At 53.0% G+C, this 22,722-nt stretch overlaps 2 protein-coding genes across 7 annotated transcripts; one reads left to right on the top strand and one right to left on the bottom strand.

Annotated features, from left to right (window-relative positions):
- Positions 1-258: 258 nt before the first annotated feature.
- Positions 259-1,716, top strand: LOC309450841 (beta-1,3-galactosyltransferase 2-like; the record flags this gene model as incomplete). Its single annotated transcript, XM_082076481.1, has 2 exons — positions 259-1,458; positions 1,652-1,716. One exon carries the CDS (start codon positions 259-261, stop codon positions 1,270-1,272), a length of 1,014 nt encoding a protein of 337 aa, XP_081932607.1. The 3' UTR covers positions 1,273-1,458; positions 1,652-1,716.
- Positions 1,717-4,228: 2,512 nt separating this feature from the next.
- On the bottom strand, positions 4,229-22,641 carry ILF3 (interleukin enhancer binding factor 3). Of its 6 annotated transcripts, none has more exons than XM_082076471.1 (20): positions 22,528-22,641; positions 20,190-20,279; positions 18,838-19,061; positions 16,846-17,023; positions 15,453-15,600; positions 13,154-13,245; positions 12,681-12,776; positions 12,371-12,482; positions 11,079-11,176; positions 10,615-10,726; positions 10,430-10,540; positions 10,003-10,202; positions 9,548-9,718; positions 9,295-9,432; positions 8,902-9,078; positions 7,724-7,871; positions 7,564-7,617; positions 6,066-6,395; positions 5,106-5,228; positions 4,229-4,914 (listed from the first exon to the last, which is right to left on the bottom strand). In XM_082076471.1, exons 2-20 carry the CDS (start codon positions 20,190-20,192, stop codon positions 4,781-4,783), a joined length of 2,649 nt encoding a protein of 882 aa, XP_081932597.1. In that variant the 5' UTR covers positions 20,193-20,279; positions 22,528-22,641; the 3' UTR covers positions 4,229-4,780. The 6 variants fall into 6 exon arrangements, with proteins under 6 accessions (XP_081932597.1, XP_081932600.1, XP_081932598.1 ...); XM_082076474.1 differs by lacking the exon at positions 22,528-22,641 and adding an exon at positions 22,300-22,378 and having other exon boundaries at positions 5,115-5,228; positions 7,724-7,868; XM_082076472.1 differs by lacking the exon at positions 22,528-22,641 and adding an exon at positions 22,300-22,377 and having other exon boundaries at positions 7,724-7,868.
- Positions 22,642-22,722: the final 81 nt, after the last annotated feature.

Genomic DNA, 22,722 nt, shown 5'->3' with positions numbered 1-22,722 from the left:
CCTGTTATTTTGGGTGCCAAACACCCGTTATTTTGGGTGCCCAGTGCCCAGTTTTGGGTGCCAATCGCCGGGGTTTCGTGTGCCGAGCGCGGGGCTCTTTGGCTGCCCAATCCCCCCATTTTTCGGGTGCCCAACGCCCCTTTTTGGGCGCAGCGCGCAGGTTCTCCCGTTGCCAAGCTCCGCATTCCGGTTGCCAGCCCCCCCGTTCCGGTTGCCCGGTTCCCCCCACTCACCCCCGTGTCCCCCGCAGGTCCCGCCATGAAGCTGCCCCCCAGCACGCGCCTCCTACTGGTCCCGGTCGCGGTGTCGCTGGCCCTGCTGGCGCTGCGGCTGCACCGCTCCCCCGGCGCCGCCGTCACCGTCACCCCGCCGGCGCGGGGGGGGTTCCGCTGGCACCGCGCGCCCCCCGCCGGCGCCGCCAAAACGGCGCCCACCCGGCACCCCCTGCAGCCGCCGTACCCCCATCCCTACCGCTTCCTCCTCAACGAGCCGCGGAAATGCCGCGACCGGCCGCCGTTCCTGGTGCTGCTGGTGGCCACGGAGCCCGGGGACACCGCGGGGCGCGACGCCGTGCGCAGGACGTGGGGGGACGAGGCGTCGGTGCCGGGGGTCTCCATGGTGCGGCTCTTCCTCGTCGGCGTGCACCCGGTGTTCGGCGAGGAGCTGCGGCCGCTGCTGGAGGAGGAAAGCCAGATTCACCGCGACATCATCCAGCAAGACTTCATAGACACCTACAACAACCTGACCCTGAAGACGCTGATGGGGCTGGAGTGGGTGAGCAAGCACTGCGCCAACGCCAGCTACGTGGTGAAGGCCGACCGCGACGTCTTCCTCAACCTCAAATACCTCGTGCGGCGCTTCCTCCTGCCCGAAAAGCGCAACTTCGTGACGGGCCACGTCTACCGCAACACCGGCCCGCTGCGCAACCGCAACTACAAGTGGTTCGTGCCGCGGGAGATCTACCCCAACGCCACGTACCCGCCGTACTGCGGCGGCCCCGCGTACGTCCTGTCGGGGGATTTGGCCCCCAGGATCTACGGCGTGGCGCAGACGCTGCCCGCCATCAACATGGAGGACTCGTTCGTGGGGATCTGCCTGCACGCCCTGGGCGTCGGCGTCACCGACGGCCCGCCCGGCGTCTTCAACATGTTCCGCGTGGAGTACGAGCGCTGCCGCTTCTCGCGCCTCGTCATGGTGCATCACTACCGGCCCCCGGAGCTGCTGCGGCTCTGGCCGCACTTCCAGGCGGAAAACGGCACCTGTCCCCCGTAGTGGCGCCGGCGCCGCCGGCCCCGAGCTCGGGGACACGGGGTTCGGAAAACGGCACCTGTCCCCCGTAGTGGCGCCGGCCCCGAGCTCAGGGACGCGGGGTTCGCTGCTTTGGTCGCTTTGGGGATCCTGGGGGTGTTTCCAAACCTCGGGGACGGCTTTCCCGCCAAAACGGAAGGAAAATGGGACGTGTTCCCCTCAGTCGGGGTCACTGCGGTGTCCCCAAGCGTCACCGTCCCCATCCGTGTGCTGGAACTCATCAAATTCACTGGATTTTGGGTCATTCTCCAGCTCCAAACCTCAGGTCCCTCAGGGACCCACATCCGCCGTTTTTTTGGGACAGTTTTCCTCAAAAAATGGAAGAACTGAAGAAAAATGTGAGGTGTTCCCCTCAGTCGGGGTCACCGCGGTGTCCCCAAGTGTCACCGGCGCCCCTTCTTGTGCCAGAACGCATTGAATTCATGGGATTTTGGGCCTGTCTCCAGCTCCAAACATCAGGTCCCTCAGGGGATGGTTTTCCCCCCAAAAAACTAAAGAACTGAAGGAAAATGGGACGTGTTCCCCTCAGTCGGGGTCACCGCGGTGTCCCCAAGTGTCACCATCCCCATCCGTGTGCTGCAACCCATCAAATTCACTGGATTTTGGGTCATTCTCTAGCTCCAAACCTCAGGTCCCTCAGGGACCCCCATCTGCCATTTTTTTGGGACAGTTTTCCTCAAAAAATTGAAGAACTAAAGGAAAATGTGACGTGTCCCCCTTAGATGAGATCACCACAGTGTCCCCAAGTGTCACCGTCCCATCCATGTGCTGGAACCCATCAAATTCACTGGATTTTGGGTCATTCTCCAGCTCTCAGCACCGTTTCCAAACCTCAGGTCCCTCAGGGACCCCCATCCGCCATTTTTTTGGGGCAGTTTTCCTCAAAAAATTGAAGAACTGAAGAAAAATGTGACGTGTCCCCCTCAGATGAGATCACCAGAGTGTCCCCAAGTGTCACCGTCCCCATCCGTGTGCTGGAACCCATTGAATTCAATGGATTTTGGGCCTGTCTCCAGCTCGAAACATCAGGTCCCTCAGGGGATGGTTTTCCCCCCAAAACTGAAGAACTAAAGGAAAATGTGACGTGTCCCCCTCAGATGAGATCACCAGAGTGTCCCCAAGTGTCACCGTCCCCATCCGTGTGCTGGAACCCATCGAATTCACTGGATTTTGGGTCATTCTCCAGCTCTCAGCACCGTTTCCAAACCTCAGGTCCCTCAGGGACCCCCATCCGCCATTTTTTTGGGACAGTTTTCCTCAAAAAATTGAAGAACTGAAGGAAAATGTGACATGTCACCCCCTAGCTGAGATCACCAGAGTGTCCCCAAGTGTCACCGTCCCATCCATCTGCTGAAACCCATTGAATTCACTGGATTTTGGGCCAGTCTCCAGCTCCAAACCTCAGGTCCCTCAGGGGACGGTTTTCCCCCAAAAAACTAAAGAACTGAAGGAAAATGTGACATGTCCCCTTAGATGAGATCATCAGAGCGTCCCCAAGTGTCACCGTCCCCATCCGTGTGCTGGAACCCATCGAATTCACTGGATTTTGGGTCAGTCTCCAGCTCCAAACCTCAGGTCCCTCAGGAACACCCGTCCGCCATTTTTTGGGACATTTTGCCCCAAAACCTGAAGAACTGAAGAAAAATGTGAAGTGTTCCCCTCAGTCGGAGCCACCAGAGCGTCCCCAAGTGTCACCGTCCCCCTGCTTGTGCCAGAACCTGTTGAACTCACTGGGTTTTGGGTCAGTCTCCAGCTCTCAGCGCCATTTCCAAACCTCAGGCCCCTCAGGGACTCCTCTCCTCCGCCATTTTTTGGGAGGGTTTTCCCCCCCAAAAACTGAAGAAAAATGTGACGTGTTCCCCTCAGCCGGGGCCACCAGAGCGTCCCCAAGTGTCACCGTCCCCATCTGTGTGCTGGAACCCATCGAATTCACTGGATTTTGGGTCAGTCTCCAGCTCCAAACCTCAAGTCCCTCAGGGACCCCCGTCCGCCATTTTTTGGGACATTTTGCCCCAAAAACCTGAAGAACTGAAGAAAAATGTGAAGTGTCCCCCTCAGTCGGGATCACCACGGTGTCCCCAAGTGCCACCGTCCCCCTCTGCTGACTTTTTGGCCAGTCTCCGGCTCTTGGGGCCATTTCCACACCTCAAATCTCTCAGGGGACGACTTTCCCGCCAAAAATTGAGCCACCGGCTGGTGCCTGCGCACCAGCAACTCCACTTCGTTAATATTGTTATTAATATTATTATTGTTATTATTGATTTCTATTTGCACTGAGCCTGCCGAGCTGGGTCCTCGCGCCGGCGGCGACGCGTTAAATTATCACCGATATTTGTTAATAAAAAGCTTTGTGATTAAAACCAGCTGGAGCTCATCCATGGTCTTGTCTCTCCCAATTAACACTCCACCTCATTAAGGGGCCGGTTCTACCCCCGGGATGGCAATAAACACAAGAACATGAGGTAAAATATACACAAAACAGACGTGGCGAAACATCGCCGGAGCGATGAGGGATTTTTTGGTGGAAAAAGCGGGATTTTGTAGCACAAACTTGGTTTCCTTGTGGGTTTGGTTTACCATAGAGTCCAGGAAGTGCCAGTTATCACCGGTTGGCAAACACGGCTCCACCTTTTCCTTGAAAAGGTGAATAAAGCACAAGTGGGACTGTTGTTTTAGCGCTATTGTGATTCCTGAGGAACCGCAGCATTATCTGCATCAGGAAATCCTGGAAACGCCACCTAAAATACGCCATAATTCTGTATATTCAGCCTTACCGGCGGCTCCGTGATTCCATCGCCCAGCCCAACGCTCAAAACCGAGGGCGTAACTCATTAAAACGACATAAAACACATAATTTAGGGTATTTAAGAGAGGGGGGAGGCGGTTTTGCCGCAAAACGCCGCATTAGGAGCCCAAAACGTGGCGGTTTTCGGTGGTTTATTTGCTGCTGGGCCCAAGGGAGCCGGGCCCACAAAACCTCGCGCTTTCCCGCTTTTGGTTTGGTTTTGTCTGTTGTTGTTTTTTTTTTTTTTTTTTTAAAATAAAGTCTTTCACTTATAAAACTGAAAACACTAAAGCATTAAAATACAGAAAAAAAAGCTCGTTTAACTCACTTCACAAAAGCGTTAACAAGGTGACAGATCCCTCCTCTATTTCGAGCCGGCGCTCAGGCCGCTCCCGCTTTTAAATAGAAAAAAGGATGCTGAAAATGGTATTAACTCCAAAAATAATAATAATAATAATCCTATTTAGACAAAGTAATGGCAACTAACAAACCATTAAATACAGAGATGCCCAAAATACAGCTAAATATGGAATTACAAGTACTCAACCATTAGTGACCGGTATCACAAAGAGCACTGCAACATGGAAATGGGGGGAAAAAGGGGGTTTTGGGGTGTTTTACCGTGATAAAATTGAATATTCAAAGGGGTTTGGGGGACGAATCTCGGCGCCCGCCGGGGGGGCGGCTTTATCTGTACTGGTAATTCATGTTGTGGTCGTTTCTGCCGTAACCGCCTTGGGACGCCTGGTAGGAGCTGGGGGGGCCGCTGTAGTTTTGGCCGGAGCCTGGGGAGTTGTAGTTGGATTGTGAGGAGTATCCACCTGCAAAAACACCCAAAATTAAGCCATTTTAAGGCAGAAATTGAGCTTCTGAGGCGTTTTCGGGACCCGCCTTTGCGCGGGAATTGATAGAGAAAACATCTAAAATTTAGGGGAAATATCTAAAATATAGAGGGGGTATATGAAATACAGATAAAATCTAGTAGGAATATATAAAATGATCATGTACTGACCTTGCTTACCTTGGTACGAGGAGCCGCCGCCCCCCGAGCCGCCGCCGTAGCCCCCGTGGGACCCGCTGTTATAGGACGAGCCCCCCGAATAGTTGTTGCCGCCGCGGCCGCTGTTGCCGTAACCTGCGAGAAATTCACCTATTTGAGGCCAAATCGTCCCTTTTTTGGGCTGCGAAAAGCGGCGGTTGGGGGGGGTTCAATCCCAGTTCGGAGGAACCGAGCGCAGAGCAGAACTGATTGCGGATTGGGATGAAGATAATTAGAAGCGGAGCGGGAAAACGGCACTTTTGAACCCCAAAATGTCGAGTTCATCCCCTGGGGGAGCAGGAGCTCAGAGCTCAGGGGGTTCTGTTGGGAATGTGTTGGTTTTGGCCAAATAAGCTGAGTTTAAACCCAAAAATCCTGCACTTGGTACCCAAAATAATAAGGGAACTCCGCAGCCGAAACAATGGGTGCTGGGCACCCAAAACAATAAGGGCGCCGGGCACCCAAAACAATAAGGGAAATCGGCACCCAAAACAATAGGGGAACTGGGCACCCAAAACAATGGGGAACTGGGCACCCAAAACAATAGGGGAACTGGGCACCCAAAACAATAAGGGCGCCCGGCACCCAAAACAATAAGGGAAATCGGCACCCAAAACAATAGGGGAACTGGGCACCCAAAACAATAGGGGAACTGGGCACCCAAAACAATAGGGGAACTGGGCACCCAAAACAATAAGGGAAATCGGCACCCAAAACAATAAGGGAACTTGGCACCTGAAAACCAGAGTTTTCTAATTAAGTTTCCTAATTAAAAACCAAACCCAAACACATTTTAACTCCCCAGAACTCACTGAATTTCCTCTTGCAGTTGCAGTAAGAGTTAAAAACCCCCATTTCTGCCCCCCAAGCTCCCTGAACTTGCTCTTGTAGTTGTAACATTTGCTAACATCTCCCACTTCCCCCCGTACTCACTGAACTTGCTCTCGTAGCCGTAGTCGGCGCCGCCGGGGGAGCTGTAGGAGTTGGAGTAGGAGGAGTAGCCGCCCTGGCCGTGGCCGTAGCTCTTCTGCTTGCCCTGGGGGGGCCCGTAGCTGCCCCCGTACTGGTTCTGCCCGTAGGGCTGCTGCTGCTGGCCCTGGTGCGACTGGTACGAGCCGTAGGTGGGTTTCTGCTGCCCCCCGTGCTGCTGCTTCTTGTGCTTCGGGGGGTTGGCGCCGCCGTAGCTCTCGCCCCCCTGGTAGTAGGAGCCGTAGGAGCCGCCGCTGCCCGAGTTGGAGTGGCCGCCGTTGCTGTAGAACTGGCCTGGGCGGGGGAAACGGTGGCGAGAGGGTTAGAACGGGGCTGGAAACGGGGAAAACGGCCGCGAGGGGGTTAGAACGGGGCTGGAAACGGGGAAAACGGCCGCGAGGGGGTTAGAACGGGGCTGGGAACGGGGAAAATGGAGATAAGAGGGTTGGAACGGGGCTGGAAACGGGGAAAACGGCCGCGAGGGGGTTAGAACGGGGCTGGGAACGGGGAAAACGGAGATAAGAGGGTTGGAACGGGGCTGGAAACGGGGAAAACGGAGATAAGAGGGTTGGAACGGGGCTGGAAACGGGGAAAACGGCCGCGAGGGGGTTAGAACGGGGCTGGAAACGGGGAAAATGGAGATAAGAGGGTTAGAACGGGGCTGGAAACGGGGAAAACGGCCGCGAGGGGGTTAGAACGGGGCTGGAAACGGGGAAAACGGAGATAAGAGGGTTAGAACAGGGCTGGAAACAGGGAAAATGGAGATAAGAGGGTTAGAACGGGGCTGGAAACGGGGAAAACGGCCGCGAGGGGCTTAGAACGGGGCTGGAAACGGGGAAAATGGAGATAAGAGGGTTGGAACAGGGCTGGAAACGGGGAAAACGGCCGCGAGGGGCTTAGAACGGGGCTGGAAACGGGGAAAATGGAGATAAGAGGGTTGGAACGGGGCTGGAAACGGGGAAAATGGAGATAAGAGGGTTAGAACAGGGCTGAAAACAGGGAAGACTGAGATAAGTGCGTTAGAATGGGGCTAAAAATGGGGAAAACGGCCATGAGAGGGTTAGAACGGGGCTGGAAACGGGGAAAATGGAGATAAAAGGGTTAGAACGGGGCTGGAAACGGGGAAAACAGCCATGAGAGGGTTAAAACGGGTCTGGAATGGGGAAAACTCAGATAAGAGGATTAGAATGGAGCTGAAAATGGGGAAATTGAAATAAGAGCATTAGAACGGGCCTAAAAATGGGGAAGACAGAGATAAGAGAGTTAGAACAGGGCTGAAAATGGGGAAGATGGAGATAAGAGAGTTAGAACAGGGCTGAAAACGGGGAAAACTGAGATAGGAGCGTTAGAACAGGGCTGAAAATGGGGAAGACGGAGACTGTAACAGAGAAGCTGTGACTTCGGCAGCCCCGGCACGTGCAAGCGGGGGAAAATGTCCGGATTTAAGGCAAAATGGACTTACTGTAGCCCGCGGTCGCCGAGTTCCCACCGTAACCGTAGCTCCCGTAGCCGGCGCCTGCCGAGGAACCAGAGGTTGAAATGAAGGAACGCGGAGCCCGCGGGCTCGGTCGCAATGAAAGGCCGGGGATGGGTTCGGCTGCGGGGTCCGGGGGTTCGTTTACCTGTGTTCATGTAGCCGCCGTGGTTGCCGTAGCCGCGGCCCCTGCCCCGGCCGCGCATGGAGCCGCCGCGGCCGCGGCCGCGCAGGCTGGGGGGCGGCGGCCCGTCGCTGTGCATGGGGCCCCCCATGGCGAAGCCGGGGCTGTGCTGCTGCGGAGAGAGACCAACAGGGGTCGGAAACGCACCATCGCCACGCGGTCAACGCTTCAAAAAACGGTCAGCGTTCAAAGGGGCAGAGAAGGGGAAAACGCAGACACGTAGAAGTTAAAAAGTCAAAAAGTCAAAATCCCAAACATTCCAAAATTGCCAAAATTCCAAAACCACCAAAATTTTCCAAGTTCCAAAACTGCCAAAAATTTCAGAATTTCAAAAATGTCAAATTTCGTGTTTCAAAATTTCCAAATCTCAGAATTTCCAAATCTCGAAATTTCATGTCTCAAAAATTTCCAAATCTCAAAAATTTCCAAATCAAGTTCCAAAACCTCCAAAAATCTCAAAATTCCCAAATGTCAAAAGTTTCCAAAAATTTCAAAGTTTCCAAAAATTTCAAAGTTTCCAAAAATTTCAAAGTTTCCAAAAATTTCAAAGTTTCCAAAAATTTCAAAGTTTCCAAAAATTTCAAAGTTTCCAAAAATTTCAAAGTTTCCAAAAATTTCAAAGTTTCCAAAAATTTCAAAGTTTCCAAAAATTTCAAAGTTTCCAAAAATTTCAAAGTTTCCAAAAATTTCAAAGTTTCCAAAAATTTCAAAGTTTCCAAAAATTTCAAAATTTTCCAAGTTCCAAAACCTCCAAAAATCTCAAAATTTTCCAAGTTCCAAAACCTCCAAAAATCTCAAAATTTCCAAATCTCAAAATTTTCCAAGTTCCAAAACCTCCAAAAATCTCAAAATTTCTAAAAATCTCAAAGTTTCCAAAAACCTGAAGCTGGCACGAGGTGCCGCGTCAAGGCCTAAAAAAGGTTGATCCGCAGGATTTTGGGGGGAGCGGAAGGCGCCGGGAGCCGCGCGGGCAGGTCAAGAGAACCCGGAAACAAGAGGCCGCTCTGCACACAAGGTCCCGGCCTCTCCGCTGCCACCCAGGGCTGCCCCCGCCCCCTGCCCCCTCCCCAGAGGGGTTAAAGCGGCGCATTCGCCGCGGAGCCACAAACCGTCGGAATTTGCCGAATGGGGGTTTTTCTTACTTTGACGGGGAACTTGGGGCCCCCCCGGGCCGGCACGGGGGCTCTTTTCTTCTTGTTCTGCTCGATGGGCACCGGAGCGTCCGGAAACAGCTTCTCCAGCGCGGCCAGCGCCGCGTAAGCTTTGGCCACCTTTTTATTGGAACCGGCTCCCTGGAACTTCTGCCCGTCCACCTCCACCTGCCGGGATCGGAGCATCATTGCCAAGCGGAATTAGCCAAAACAGAAGCTAAATTCACTATTTTTTAGAGATAAGTCTAAGAATTTGGAGCAAAAACGTCGCTGCTCGCTCCACAACCTCAAAGGAACAATCCAGCCCAACCGCGCCGCGATTTATGGTATAAACGGGTATCAAAGCGATAAAACGGAGCGAAACGCCCCCAAAACGCCGCCCACCTCCATGACAAAGCACTTGTCGTGGCTGCCGCCCGTCTCCGAGATGAGCTCGTACTTCAGGCCGCGCCGCTTCTCGTTCAGCTCCATCACCGGGTTCTTGCCGTGCTTGGTGAGAATTGGTCCCTGCTGCTTCACGTTCTGCGGGGAAACGGCGGCGATCGAGCTTTTCCCCCCGGGACCGGGAACGCGGGGGCGTCTGACACCCCCGAACCCACCGCAGGGGGGGTTTGAGCCCATTTTCGGCGCCGCTCACCTCTGGGGTTTGATCCGAGGGCGGCGAAGCGGCCGCGGGCGTCGAGACGGTTTCCACCACGGGCGGCGGAGCCACCACCACCGGTTTCTGCTCCGTCTCCTCGGCCGACTCGTCGCCTTTCCCCGACTCTTTGCCCTCCGCCCCGGTGGGCAAACCCATGTCCTGCAGCACCTGCGGCACCAGAACGCGCTACAGACCCCGAAACACCGCCGGCTCCCGCCTGCCAAACCCCTTTTGGGGTAAATCCTCCAGAAAACCGCTCAAAATACTATTTATTAATGATTTCCAAGCGCGTTCCCCAAGGTCTAAGAAGGAAAGATTCCTCCGGCCTCAGAGTTATTTTTCACGCAGGGTCGGAGTCGCGACTCATCCCCATCGCCCTTTTCGACGTGAAAGGGCCGGTAATCAATTAACGGCTAATTAACGAGTCCCGGGGTGGGAATCAGGGCTCTCACCTTGACGGCCACGTGCAGCTTGGCCGTTTTCTTGGACGGCCCCGACGCCTCGAAGGTGCTGCCGTCGATCTCCACCGACATGGTGAAGATGGGAGCGTGAACGGGACCAGTTTGGGAGACCAGTTTGTACTGGAGCCCGGGCTTGAGCTGGTTCAGCTTCATCAGCGCGTTCATGGCCTGGGGGGGTTCAAGTTTTTCCTCTGAATAGATTAAAAGAAGAAAGTTCGCAACGTTCGTCATTGTTCTAAAAGCAGAAAACCCACTTCAGACAAGCGTGTTTCCCTCCTTGGCGTTAAATTCAGGTCAAAAATCTCTCAATTAAGCTTTTATTTAAACTATAGTTGTAATTTGGGAGCGCAAGCGGCCGCGCGCCGGCGGGAAGGGCCCTCGGGCGCCGCGCTGCACCTACCTCTGCTTAGCTCAATACCTTTTTTCTGGATCTTCTTCTTCTTCTTGCTGGGCGATTTCTCCTCGCCGTCCTCCTCCATGGGCCGCTTCATGGGGGTGACGGCGTACGTGGTGCTGGGCGGGATCTGGACTGCAAGAGCAGCGCGGCCTCAGCGGCGCGCCCCCGGCAGCACCGCGCGGGGCGGCTCCGCCGCGCTCACTCACCCGTGTAGTCGATGGGGTTCTCGTTCTTTGGCTTCTTGGGCATTTTGGAGGGCAGGGGGTCCATCCCCAGGACCTTGTGGAGTTGGCCGAAGGCCGCGAGTCTCAGCGCGTGCTGGAAGAGCCAAGCGCGGCGTCAGCGCCGCGCCGGCGGCTCCACCGCCTGTTTCCACCAGGAGCAGCTGCCCACCCCTACACCGAGTCCTCCGCGCTTTCACACCGCTCTCTGCTTTGCTTTTTGGTTGGGAAACTCAACCCAAAAAACACAGGGAGGCGCTATTTAAAAACCTACTTTTGCTTCTGGGTTGGCCGAGCTACAAATTCCTCCTCGCTGTGGGATTTGCTTTTACTCGAGTGGGTATTAACGCAATTAACAGCGCCCTCGGGAGGCGGCTACGCTACCATCAACCAATAAGTTCCGAGGCAGTTTGAACTGATTCGTAAGGTTTTCGGAGTTAAAACTATACCTGAGCACTCTGTGTGATATCTTCCCTTTGTTGTCTGTCTAGATGCCCAATAGCATCAGTGGCTTCTTTTTCACAAGGATCATAAATACCAGAACCATCTGAAGGCAGGAAACAAGGAAGATATGCAGAGAATTATCCTGGTGTTTGCTAAAGACGCTGAGCTATTGCCCTGGGCGGCCCAGGCGCCGCTCGCCTCTCGGAGCGCGACGGGCCCGGGACGCGGCGCCGCGGCGGCCGAGCCGCCCGCAGCCGCTCGGGAGCTCGGGGTGACGCTGCCGCCTCTCTCTATGCGGTGGGGGGGTTGGAAGGCGATGGGTCCGTTTCGGAGCCGGGACGTGGTTGGTACACGCGCCGGGGCTCCGGGGCCGCCCGCGCGGGAAACCGGGGCTTGGGGTAAAATTGGGGAATTTTGGAAAATTTAACATTGGAAATTCCAAATTTTTAAAATTTCAAATTTTTGTGATTTTAAAATTCTGGATTTTTGAATTTTCAACATTTCAAGTTGTTAAAATGTCGGAGTTTTAAAATTTCTGAAGTTTTGAAATGTGAAATTTTAAATTTCTGCAGTTTTGAAATTGTGACATTCTTAAAATTCGGAAATTGTGAAATTCTTAAAACTCTTAAAATTCTGAAGAGGTGAAATTTGAAATTCTTAGAATTCCAAAGTTTTCAAATTTGAAATTCCTAAAATTCCGAAACAGTGAAATTTGAAAATCTTTGAATTCCAAAACTATGAAATTTGAAATTCTTAAAATTCCAAAACTGAAATTTGAAAATCTTTGAATTTAGAAGTGGTGAAATTTGAAATTCTTTGAATTCCGAAGTGGTGAAATTTGAAATTCTTTGAATTCCGAAGTGGTGAAATTTGAAATTCTTTGAATTCCGAAGTGGTGAAATTTGAAATTCTTACAATTCTGAAACTGTGACATTTGAGATTCTTTGAACTCCGAAACTGAAATTTGAAATTCTTTGAATTCCAAAGTGGTGAAATTTGAAATTCTTATAATTACAAAATGGTGAAATTTGAAATTCTTTGAATTCCGAAACTGTGAAATTTGAAATTCTTACAATTCCGAAACGGTGAAATTTGAAATTCTTACAATTCCGAAATGCTGAAATTTGAAATTCTTACAATTCCAAAATTGTGAAATTCGCGTTTTCGAAATCTGAAATTTTTAAAATTTGGAAAATTCGAAATTTGAAATGCTTAAAATGGTGACTTTGTTGAGATTTTCAATGGACACCAAGGCCCGCGCGTTCGCCGTGGCACGGAAGCGCGGGGAGCGGCGCACCTGGCATGACGATGCCCGAGGCCAGGCACTCGAGGACGCGGCGCAGCGCCTCCCCGGCGCCCATGGGCCGGTTGGCCGTGCCGATGGATTTCTCACACAGCAGCTCCAGGGGCTGGAAAGAACCACACAGCGGTCAGGACGGCGAGCGCCCCAAGGATCCAACCATCAGCCCATTAACCCATAAACCACCCGCATCGCAGATCTTTGGGAGTTTTAACGGCGGAAAGTTGGTTTGGAGAGACATAAATCGTTAATTTATGAACGGGACAAAGGATCCCACCCCCAAAATGAAGGCGATAGGTCGAATTACCCATCCTCGGAGCGGCGCCCAGGTCGGAACGCGCGTGCAGAGGTCGCGCAGCACCCGGATGACGATGACGCACGACTTGAGTCCGTTGGCCCTGGCCTGGAGGGAGAACCAAACTCACCAAACGCCCCAAACCGCTCGCTCAGCCATTCCCTTTATCTTTTGCAGCGCTACTTTGCCAAGGGTAAACGGGATTTGCGTGGTTTAGAACATAAATGGGTAATTGTGGTGTGCAAAGGCAACATTACTCTTAACACAAAGCAGCAGCTACGCGTCTACTCTTTAAGACGGTCCATTACTCTTTAACGGTCCATTAATTTGCTTAAGCGCTTCTTGAGCAACTGCGCCGCCACGTCCAGCACCGCTACCCTTAAATACATTAAATACCAAAGAATAATAACGCTCAGCCCCTTTAATACTTTACGATTTGGGTTTTTTTCGCTACGTAAAGACAAATATAAGAACAAAATGCAAACCTGGAACCACTTGGCGTGCCGCAGTGACGCCAAGGCAGCAAGGCATTTCTGCCTGTCCAGAACGTCCGGGGAGTCGGAGCCTGATTGCGTTTCTAGTCGTGGATGGAATAAGAAGACAAGGCACGGTTTGACCAAGGGGCTTCTGGCGGGCGAGGGGGACGAGGCAGCGGCCGAGCGGGCACCGGGGCTCCAAAAACGGCCGGTTGAGCCAGAACCACGGGCTCCAACCGAAAAAACGATCCTGAGTTTAGTCAGGGCTGTGGGCTTGGACCAAAAAATCAGTCCTGGTTCTATCTGGATCCACGGGCTCGAACCGAAGAAATGGTCCTGAGTTTAGTCAGGACCATGGGCTTGGACCAAAAAAAACAGTCCTGGTTCTATCCGGATCCATGGGCTTGGACCAAAAAAATCAGTCCTGAGTTTAGTCAGGACCGTGGGCTTGGACCAAAAAATCAGTCCTGAGTTTAGTCAGGACTGTGGGCTTGGACCAAAAAATCAGTCCTGGTTCTATCTGGATCCACGGGCTTGAACCGAAAAATCAGTCCTGAGTTTAGTCAGGACCGTGGGCTTGGATCGAAAAAACTAGTTCTGAGTTTAGCTAGGACCATGGGCTTAGACCAAACAAATCAGTCCTGGTTCTATCCGGATCCATGGGCTTGAACTAAAAAAATCAATCCTGGTTCTATTCAGATCCATGGGCTTGAACCAAAAAACCAGTCCTGAGTTTAGTCAGGACTGTGGGCTTGGACCAAAAAATCTGTCCTGGTTCTATCCAGGACTGTGGGCTTAAACTGGTTCTATCTGGATCCACAGGCTTGAACCAAAAAACCAGTCCTGAGTTTACCCAGGACTGTGGGCTTGGACCAAAAAAATCAGTCCTGGTTCTACCCGGATCCATGGGCTTGAACCACAAAATTAAATCATTATTGTACCCAGAACGATGGGCTTGAGCCACTAAATAAAGTGATTCTACCCAAAATGATGGGTTTGAGCCAAGAAAATCAATCCTGATTGTACCCGGATGATGGGCTTGAACCACCACAGCAGTCCTGAGTCTACCCAGGACCACGGGCTTGGACCAGCAAAGCAGTCCTGAGCCTGCCCTGCTGACGGTCCTGAAAACCCAAACAAACGGCTGATTCTACGCTGCTCCGCTTAGAAATTCAACCTGCGGAGAGCAGGGGGATGTTTAATTAACTTAATTAGGGGGTGAAATGTTGGCGATGAGAAGGTCCCGTCCAAGCCCAAGTGTGGTGGGAGGATGAGGAGGAGCCGGGGCGTGAAATGGGCCGGAGAGGCCAAAACCCCTCGGGGACTGGGATGGGTGGGAGCCTGCGAGGCCGGTACTGGGTCAAAAAGGGGGTTTAAGCAAAACTGCCCGTTGTGGGGGGAAAGCTCGGCGAGGACGGAGGGAGCCCCCCGGCGCGGCTGCCCCGGCCCGGCCCGCCACAGAGCGTCCTGTTGGTCAAAGGTCCAGCGTCCCTAAAGTCGACGAACTGGAAGGCTTGGGAGACGAGTCAGAGATCAGACACCAGAGACAAGGCAAGAGAGCACAACGAGCTGGGCGCCTGGTCCGCTCCGCCGCCCGGTCCGTGCTGCAGCAAAACTGACGTGCGGGTCGGGACCGCCGCTCCGGCGCCCGCGAGGCCTCAAGGTCAGGGTTTTAGATAAGGCTAGTGCACAGATGCCTCTGCGACACCACACCCGGTCGTTAACTCTAATTACACCTGGGAGCTCTCATTTGGAGCGGAGCTAACTTTATCCAAAACTCTGCATCCCTTTTGGGTCGGCAACTGCAACGTTTTGGAGCCAAATCGAGGAGCCCCAGAGCGCCTACGAATCATTTTTGCTGCAACACAAACTGCCCGGAACATCCAAGTTCACGTGCATGCAGGTCATTTAACCAGAAGCCTTCGAGATTTCGGGCTACTTTGGGCTTTTTTAAATGTATCTGGTTTATATTTTTACGTCACTGTGCAGGCCACTGACATGGCTGGGTACGGAACGAAGATTAAGACAACGAGATGATGTATTAGTGAACTAAAGGCTCCAGTAAATCATAAATGATAAATAAAAGGATCAAAACAACACCAAAAGGAGCAAAATCCCACCCAAAAGGTGCTGCTCAGTTTCAGACGCTCGCGTTGAGCTCAAACCACACCAGCGGCTTCGCGAGGTCGCATTTGTCTCGGGGAATTTGGAACGGGCACAAAGGGAGCTCAGCTCCGAAACTGAAGAGCACGTTTTGTGGGGAAGGAGCAGCGGAAAGGCGGCGCTGCGGCTGCGCCGGCGCCCGTACCTCCCGCCGCCTGCCGCTCCAGCTCCTCCCGCACCACGGGCGACGTCAGGTGGATCGTCAGCGTCAGCGGCGGCTCCTTCGTGTTCTTGATCACGATGGCGGCGTCACCCACCGACTGGATTATCTCGTATTTGTCTTCTGTGATGGCCTGCAAGAGAATTCCACGGCTGAGCGGTTGAAATCAACCAGCCAGGGGTTGGCGTAGAAGCAGAATTCCAGCTAATAAAGAGAATTTGGCTCAAGGAGGCGATTCACAGTATCACAGGATGTTTGGGGTTGGAAGGGACCTCAAAGCTCATCCAGTGCCATCCCCCATGGAGCAGGAACACCCAGGTGAGGTCGCACAGGAACATGTCCAGGGGTTGGAATGTCTGCAGAGAAGGAGACTCCACACCCCCTGGGCAGCCTGTTCAGGCTCTGCCACCCTCACCAGGAACAAGTTTCTTCTCAAATTTCAGTGGAACCTCTTGTGTTCCAGCTTGATCCCATTACCCCTTGTCCTATCATTGGTTGCCACCCAGAAGAGCCTGGCTCCATCCCCATGGCACTCACCCTTTAGATATTTATAAGCATTAACAAGGTCACCCCTCAGTCTCCTCTTCTCCAAACCAAAGAGCCCCAGCTCCCTCAGCCTTTCTTCAGAAGGGAGATGCTCCACTCAATCATCTTTGTTGCCCTACGCTGGACCCTCTCCAGCAGTTCCCTGTCCTGCTGGAACTGAGGGGCCACAGCTGGACACACTATTCCAGATGTGACACACTATTCCAGGTGTGACACACTATTCCAGATGTGACACACTATTCCAGATGTGACACGCTATTCCAGATGCGACACGCTATTCCAGATGCGACACGCTATTCCAGATGCGACACGCTATTCCAGATGCGACACGCTATTCCAGATGCGACACGCTATTCCAGGTGTGGTCTCCCCAGGGCAGAGCAGAGGGGCAGGAGAACCTCTCTGACCTACTGACCCCCCCCTTCTAACCCCCCCAGGTCCCATTGGCTTCCTGGCCACAAGGGCCCAGTGCTGGCTCATGGTCCCCCTGCTGTCCCCAGGACCCCCAGCTCCCTTTCCCCTACGCTGCTCTCTAATATGTAATTTCCCAACCTATACTGGAACCTGGGGCTGTTCTGCCCAGATCAACACTCTACACTTTCCCTTGTTAAATTCCATCAGGTTATTCCCCGCCCAGCTCCCCAGCCTGTCCAGGTCTCTGATGGCAGCACAGCTCGCAGTGTCCCCACTGCTCCAGCGTGGTGTCACCAGCAAACTGGCTGATAGAACACGCTCCGGAATAACGCTACAGAAGGAAAGGTCTGGAAAGCAGCAGCGCGGGTTTGAAGCGTCTCCGAGCGCGGTGTGCTCGGTTCAGGAAGGTTTTACTCACCGCGAGCTGCACGCCCAGGTTCTCGGCGACTTTCTCCAGCAGCTCCGAGGTGGGTTTGTCTTTGCACAGCAGAACCAGCTCCAGGTCCAGGTCGCCCTTGAGCAAGAGGCCTTTGGCCACGAGCCCCACGCGCATGACGCCGCGCAGGGTGCGCGTCAGCTGCTCCGCCTTCGGCTCCCTGCAACGCAACGGCGCCGGCGGTCAGACCGCTCAGCAGCGGCACCCGCTTCAATTAACACCGGGAATTAACCGGGTAAGCGGGGATGCTCACCGCAAACTACCCGCTTCCAATTAACACCAGGAATTAACCGGGTAAGCGGGGATGCTCACCGCAAACTACCCGCTTCCAATTAACACCAGGAATTAACCGGGTAAGCGGGGATGCTCACCGCAAACTACCCGCTTCCAATTAACACCGGGAATTAACCGGGTAAGCGGGGATGCTCACCGCAAACTCCCTGCTTCAAATTAACACCAGGAATTAACCAGGTAAGCAGGGATGCTCACCGCAAACTACCCGCTTCCAATTAACACAGGTAATTAACCAGGTAAGCGGGGATGCTCACTGCAAACTACCCGCTTCCAATTAACACAGGTAATTAACCAGGTAAGCGGGGATGCTCACCGCAAACTCCCTGCTTCAAATCAACGCAATTCATTAGCCGGGTAAGCAGCGGCGCTCACCGCTTCAAATTAACACAGTTAATTAACCAGGTAAGCAGTGATGCTCAGCACAAACTACCTGCTTCAAAATTAATAGAGTTAATTAGCCAGGTAAGCAGTGATGCTCACTGCAAACTACCTACTTCAAATTAACACCGGTAATTAACTGGGTAAGCAGTGATGCTCAGCACAAACTACCCGCTTCAAATTAACACCGGTAATTAACCAGGTAAGCAGTGATGCTCAGCACAAACTACCCGCTTAAAATTAATAGAGTTAATTAGCCAGGTAAGCAGCGATGCTCACCGCAACCTACCTGCTTCAAATTAACACAGTTAATTAACCAGGTAAGCAGTGATGCTCACTGCAAACTACCTGCTTCAAAATTAATAGAGTTAATTAGCCAGGTAAGCAGTGATGCTCACCGCAAGCTACCTGCTTCAAATTAACACAGGTAATTAACCAGGTAAGCAGGGATGCTCACCACAAACTCCCTGCTTCAAATCAACGCAATTCATTAGCCGGGTAAGCAGCGGCGCTCACCGCTTCAAATTAACACAGTTAATTAACCAGGTAAGCAGTGATGCTCACCGCAAACTACCCGCTTCAAATTAACACAGGTAATTAACCAGGTAAGCAGTGATGCTCACCACAAACTACCTGCTTCAAAATTAATAGAGTTAATTAGCCAGGTAAGCAGTGATGCTCACCGCAAACTACCTCCTTCAAATTAACACCGGTAATTAACTGGGTAAGCAGTGATGCTCAGCACAAACTACCCGCTTCAAATTAACACAGTTAATTAACCAGGTAAGCAGGGATGCTCACCACAAACTACCCGCTTAAAATTAATAGAGTTAATTAGCCAGGTAAGCAGCGATGCTCACCACAAGCTACCTGCTTCAAATTAACACAGTTAATTAACCAGGTAAGCAGTGATGCTCACTGCAAACTACCTGCTTCAAAATTAATAGAGTTAATTAGCCAGGTAAGCAGTGATGCTCACCGCAAACTACCCGCTTCAAATTAACAGAATTAATTAGCCAGGTAAGCAGCGGCGCTCAACACAAACTACGTGCTTCAAATTAACAGAATTAATTAGCCAGGTATCAGTGATGCTCACTGCAAACTGCCCTCTTTAAATTAACAGAATTAATTAGCCAGGTAAGCAGCGACACTCACAGCAAACCACCCGCTCCAAAGTTAATTAATTAGGCGCCTAAGCAAACTTATAGCGATTAACCACAACCCAAGGAGGGTTCGTCAGCTGCCCGCGGGGCGGGTCCAACCACCCGTCCCCCTGGAGCGGGCTCCGGCGCCGGCGCTCACCCGCCGTCCTTGGGCTCGTCCTCGGGCGCCGCGTCCATGGCGTCGGCGTCGGGCTGCTCGCCGCCCTTCTCCTGCGCGTCGATCCAGTCGGACACGGCCTTGAGCGCGCGCTCCGCGTGCGACACCATGTTCTGCACGGCCTCCAGCTCCTCCTGCGACGGGTACACGGCCGAGTGCTTGGCCATCACGTGCCGGTCGTCGTTCACGAAGATCCGCATGGGCCGCTGCGGGAAGGCCAGGGAGAGAAGTTGGAAATTTGGAATTTGAAATTTGGAAATTTGGAATTTGAAATTTGGAAATTGAAATTCGGAAATTTCAAATTTTGAAATTTTGACTTTGAATGTCTTAATTTGAAATTTTGACATTGAAATTTTGAATATGTGCATTTTGACTTTGAAATTCTGACCTTGAAATTTTGAATCTGAAATTCTGAATGTGTGCATTTTGACTTTAAAATTCTGACTTTGAAATTTTGACTTTTGAAATTCTGAATTTGAAATTTGGAAATTTTGAAACTGAAACTTTTAAATTTCAAATTTTGAAATTTTGACTTTGAATTTCTTAATTTGAAATTCTGACCTTGAAATTTTGAGTTTGAAACTCTGAATATGTGCATTTTGACTTTTGAAATTCTGAACTTGTGCATTTTGACTTTTGGAATTCTGACTTTGTGCATTTTGACTTTGAAATTCTGAATTTAAAATTTTGACTTTTGAAATTCTGACCTGGAAATTTTGAATTTGAAACTTTGACATTTGAAATTCTGAATTGGAAATTCTGAATTTGTGCATTTTGACTTTTGAAATTGCAACTTTGAAATTCCGAATTTCTGAGTTCTGACTTGGTGAATTTTGACTTTGAAACTATGAATTTGAAATCCTGAAGTTCTGAGTTTTGACTTTGAAATTCTGAATTTGAAATTCTGGATTTGAAATGTTGACTCTGAAATTCTGGATTTGAAATGTTGACTCTGAAATTCTGGATTTGAAATGTTGACTCTGAAATTCTGGATTTGAAATGTTGACTCTGAAATTCTGGATTTGAAATGTTGACTCTGAAATTCTGGATTTGAAATGTTGACTCTGAAATTCTGGATTTGAAATGTTGACTCTGAAATTCTGGATTTGAAATGTTGACTCTGAAATTCTGGATTTGAAATGTTGACTCTGAAATTCTGCCTCCGAAATTCCAAAATTGTGGATTCTGCCTCCGAAATTGTGACTTTGAAACTGCGCCTTTGACACTTGAAATTGTGCCTCCGAAACTCGGAGTGTGACGCGGTGGATGTGCGGTGTGAACGTGGAAGGTTCCGGTGCCGCTTCCCCGCGCCGCCCCCACCTCCCGCTCCTCACCATTTTGGGTTCCCGGCGTCCGCGCGGTCGCTCCAATGGGGTTTATTGCGCCTGTCCCGCCGCGGCGGCTGCGCCGGCACCGCGCTCGGCCTGCAAAGCAACGGAACCCGTTAGCGACACGGCAAAACCACAACGGGAGGCAATGGGAGAAATTAGAGGGACACAAACTCGTTAGCGAACGCGTTTCCCGCTCTGATTTACGTTCTCAGCGATAACGACTCAAACCAGGTTTATCACGTTATCCCCAGAATTATTTTGGCTCCTTATTCCCATTAAAACTGGATTATTCCAAAGCTCAGACCCCTAAACCGAAATACAATGGAGGCGAAACGTCCCCATACATGAAAATTAAACCCATAAGCAACAATTCCACAAGGTAAAGAATCAGAGATGACACTTAATTCCCGCCGCTCACAAGTTATTTCTTATTATTATAACCCAGAAATTATTTGTAACGTAAAAATCAGCAGTTGGTGGAGTCACAGGCGTTAATCCGACCCAAAATCTTGATCAAACGCTGAAGTTTTCAGCGGACTCATGTGGTTATAACTCTATAATAAAGTCACATTGATGTCCTGGGTGGGAATCAGGACCCTGCTGTGCAATTTGCTTTAAAAATCCTGCAACTTGAGGCATTTTTTAGGGTGAAAAGCAAGAAAACTCAATTTCTGGAGAGGCCGTCGGACTCTACGGCACCAAAATACCTCCCGCTCCCACCCCGCATTAAAAACCTGGGTTTGAATACAATTCAATTACAATTAAACCCAGACATTAGCGCGGCCAAGCAGGGGAATTAATTATCCCCCAGTGACCCACAAGAGCCCCCCCAGCACCCTGTGGCGTTTGCAGCCCCCAAAACCCCCCTATTTTCCTCAATTTCCTCCGAGCGGGGTAAGAAATGAATGAAAAATCCAACTTCAAGGTGTTTCTCAAGCGCCAAAGGCGGCGGCTCCCGCCCGAAATCGGCGCCAAGGGAACCCGCGCGGTTGGTTTGGCGAAGCTTTGGTGTTTGAAGGATGAATTGGTGGTTTCTGGCGGCGCTGGAGCCCGCGGGACCCGGAGGGGGCTCGGGGGAGCGCGATGAGCTCGGCTTTGTGTGCCGACGCCGCTCCAGCGCTAAGGACGGACAGCGGCTCGTCCCCATCACCGGGGACGCTGCCACAGGGCCCAGGTGACAGCGAACAAAAGCTTTGGGTAGAAAAGCAGCTTTTGGGGGCGTTTCTGCCGGAAAAGCAGCAGCTGCAGATAAGGGGCTGGATGGGGACGAGGGGGAAGCGGCGATAAACCCCTGGGAGGGGGATTTGGGGACAGGGGGGCCCTAAAGGACCTTTAAATGGCACCAAAAGGGACGTTTCCCCCGCCCCAAGAAAACAGAATTAAGACCCCAGGGAGCTGCTACTTCCCTGGGAGGGGGGGAAGGACCGTTCCCCCCCCCGTTCCCACACAGTGGAACGGGCCAATGAGGGGGGAAGGTCCCGGTGACCCCCCTCCCCGTTCCCACACGGTGGAACCGGCCATTGCGGGGGGAAGGTCCCGGTGACCCCCCCCCCCCGTTCCCACACGGTGGAACGGGCCAATGAGGGGGGAAGGTCCCGGTGACCCCCCCCCCGTTCCCACACGGTGGAACGGGCCAATGAGGGGGGAAGGTCCCGGTGACCCCCCCCCCGTTCGCACACGGTGGAACCGGCCATTGCAGGGGGTGGGGGGGGGGAAAGTCCCGGTGCCCCCCCCGCCCCGGGACCCCCCATTCCCCCCTCCCCGTTCCCACACGGTGGAACCGGCCGATACGGGGCGGGGGGGGGGAGGTCCCGGTGCCCCCCCGAGAACCCCCGTTCCCACACGGTGGAACCGGCGGTTGGGGGGGGGGAAGAGACCACTGGGCGGGGGGAGGGGGGGTGGAAGGTGCCGCCATTTGCAAACGCGGCGAGAACAAAGCGGCGGGAAATGGGGGGGGGGGAAGCGGCGCGACCCCCCAAAACCCCTCACATCGACACCCCCAAAACGCTCGGGGCGGCTGTGGGGAGGGGGGAAATGGGGTGATTTGGGGGGTGTGGGGGAGTTAGCGCGCCCCCCCTCCTCAGTTCCCGCCCCCCGCTCTCCCCTCACTCACCCCCGGCCCCGCCGCCGCCATTTTGTCTCCACAGCACAATGGGAAGAGAGGGAGGGGAAAAAAGGGGCCGGGTCACCGCCGGCGGGCCCGCCGCCACCCCCCCGCCTCACACGGGCCTACCCGCCCTCCTCCGCGGCCCGGCCGCCCGGCACCGCCCCCCCGGCTTCCCCGCTCAGCCCCGGTGGGGAGAACGGGGGTGAGGAGGGGAAGAGCGGCCGCCGTTCTTACCGGGGGGTGTCGCCCGCGGAGGGGCCCGGCTGGGGCCTGCGGGGCCGCGGAGCAGCGGGGCGGGCGGGCGGCGGGCGCGGGACTGCAGCGCGGGGGGCGGAGCCGCCGCCGGCGGGGGGCGCGGGAGTCGGTGGGGACCGGGGGGGGCGTGTTGGGAACCGGGGAGGAGAGTCACGTGGAGGGGAGAGAGGCGCT

This window comes from Streptopelia decaocto, assembly GCF_964273445.1.
Source record: "Streptopelia decaocto genome assembly, contig: SUPER_29_unloc_2, whole genome shotgun sequence".
NCBI lineage: Eukaryota > Metazoa > Chordata > Aves > Columbiformes > Columbidae > Streptopelia > Streptopelia decaocto.
The sequence above is the reverse complement of the archived record's forward strand: the minus strand, read 5'-3'. Positions and strand labels throughout refer to the sequence as shown.

Coding starts and splice junctions, on each gene's coding strand:
- ILF3 (XM_082076471.1), bottom strand. Junction 17,024..18,837: donor GACGAGCCCAAGGACGGCGG/GTGAGCGCCGGC, acceptor GTTGCGTTGCAG/GGAGCCGAAGGCGGAGCAGC. Junction 10,203..10,429: donor GAAGAAGATCCAGAAAAAAG/GTATTGAGCTAA, acceptor TAATCTATTCAG/AGGAAAAACTTGAACCCCCC.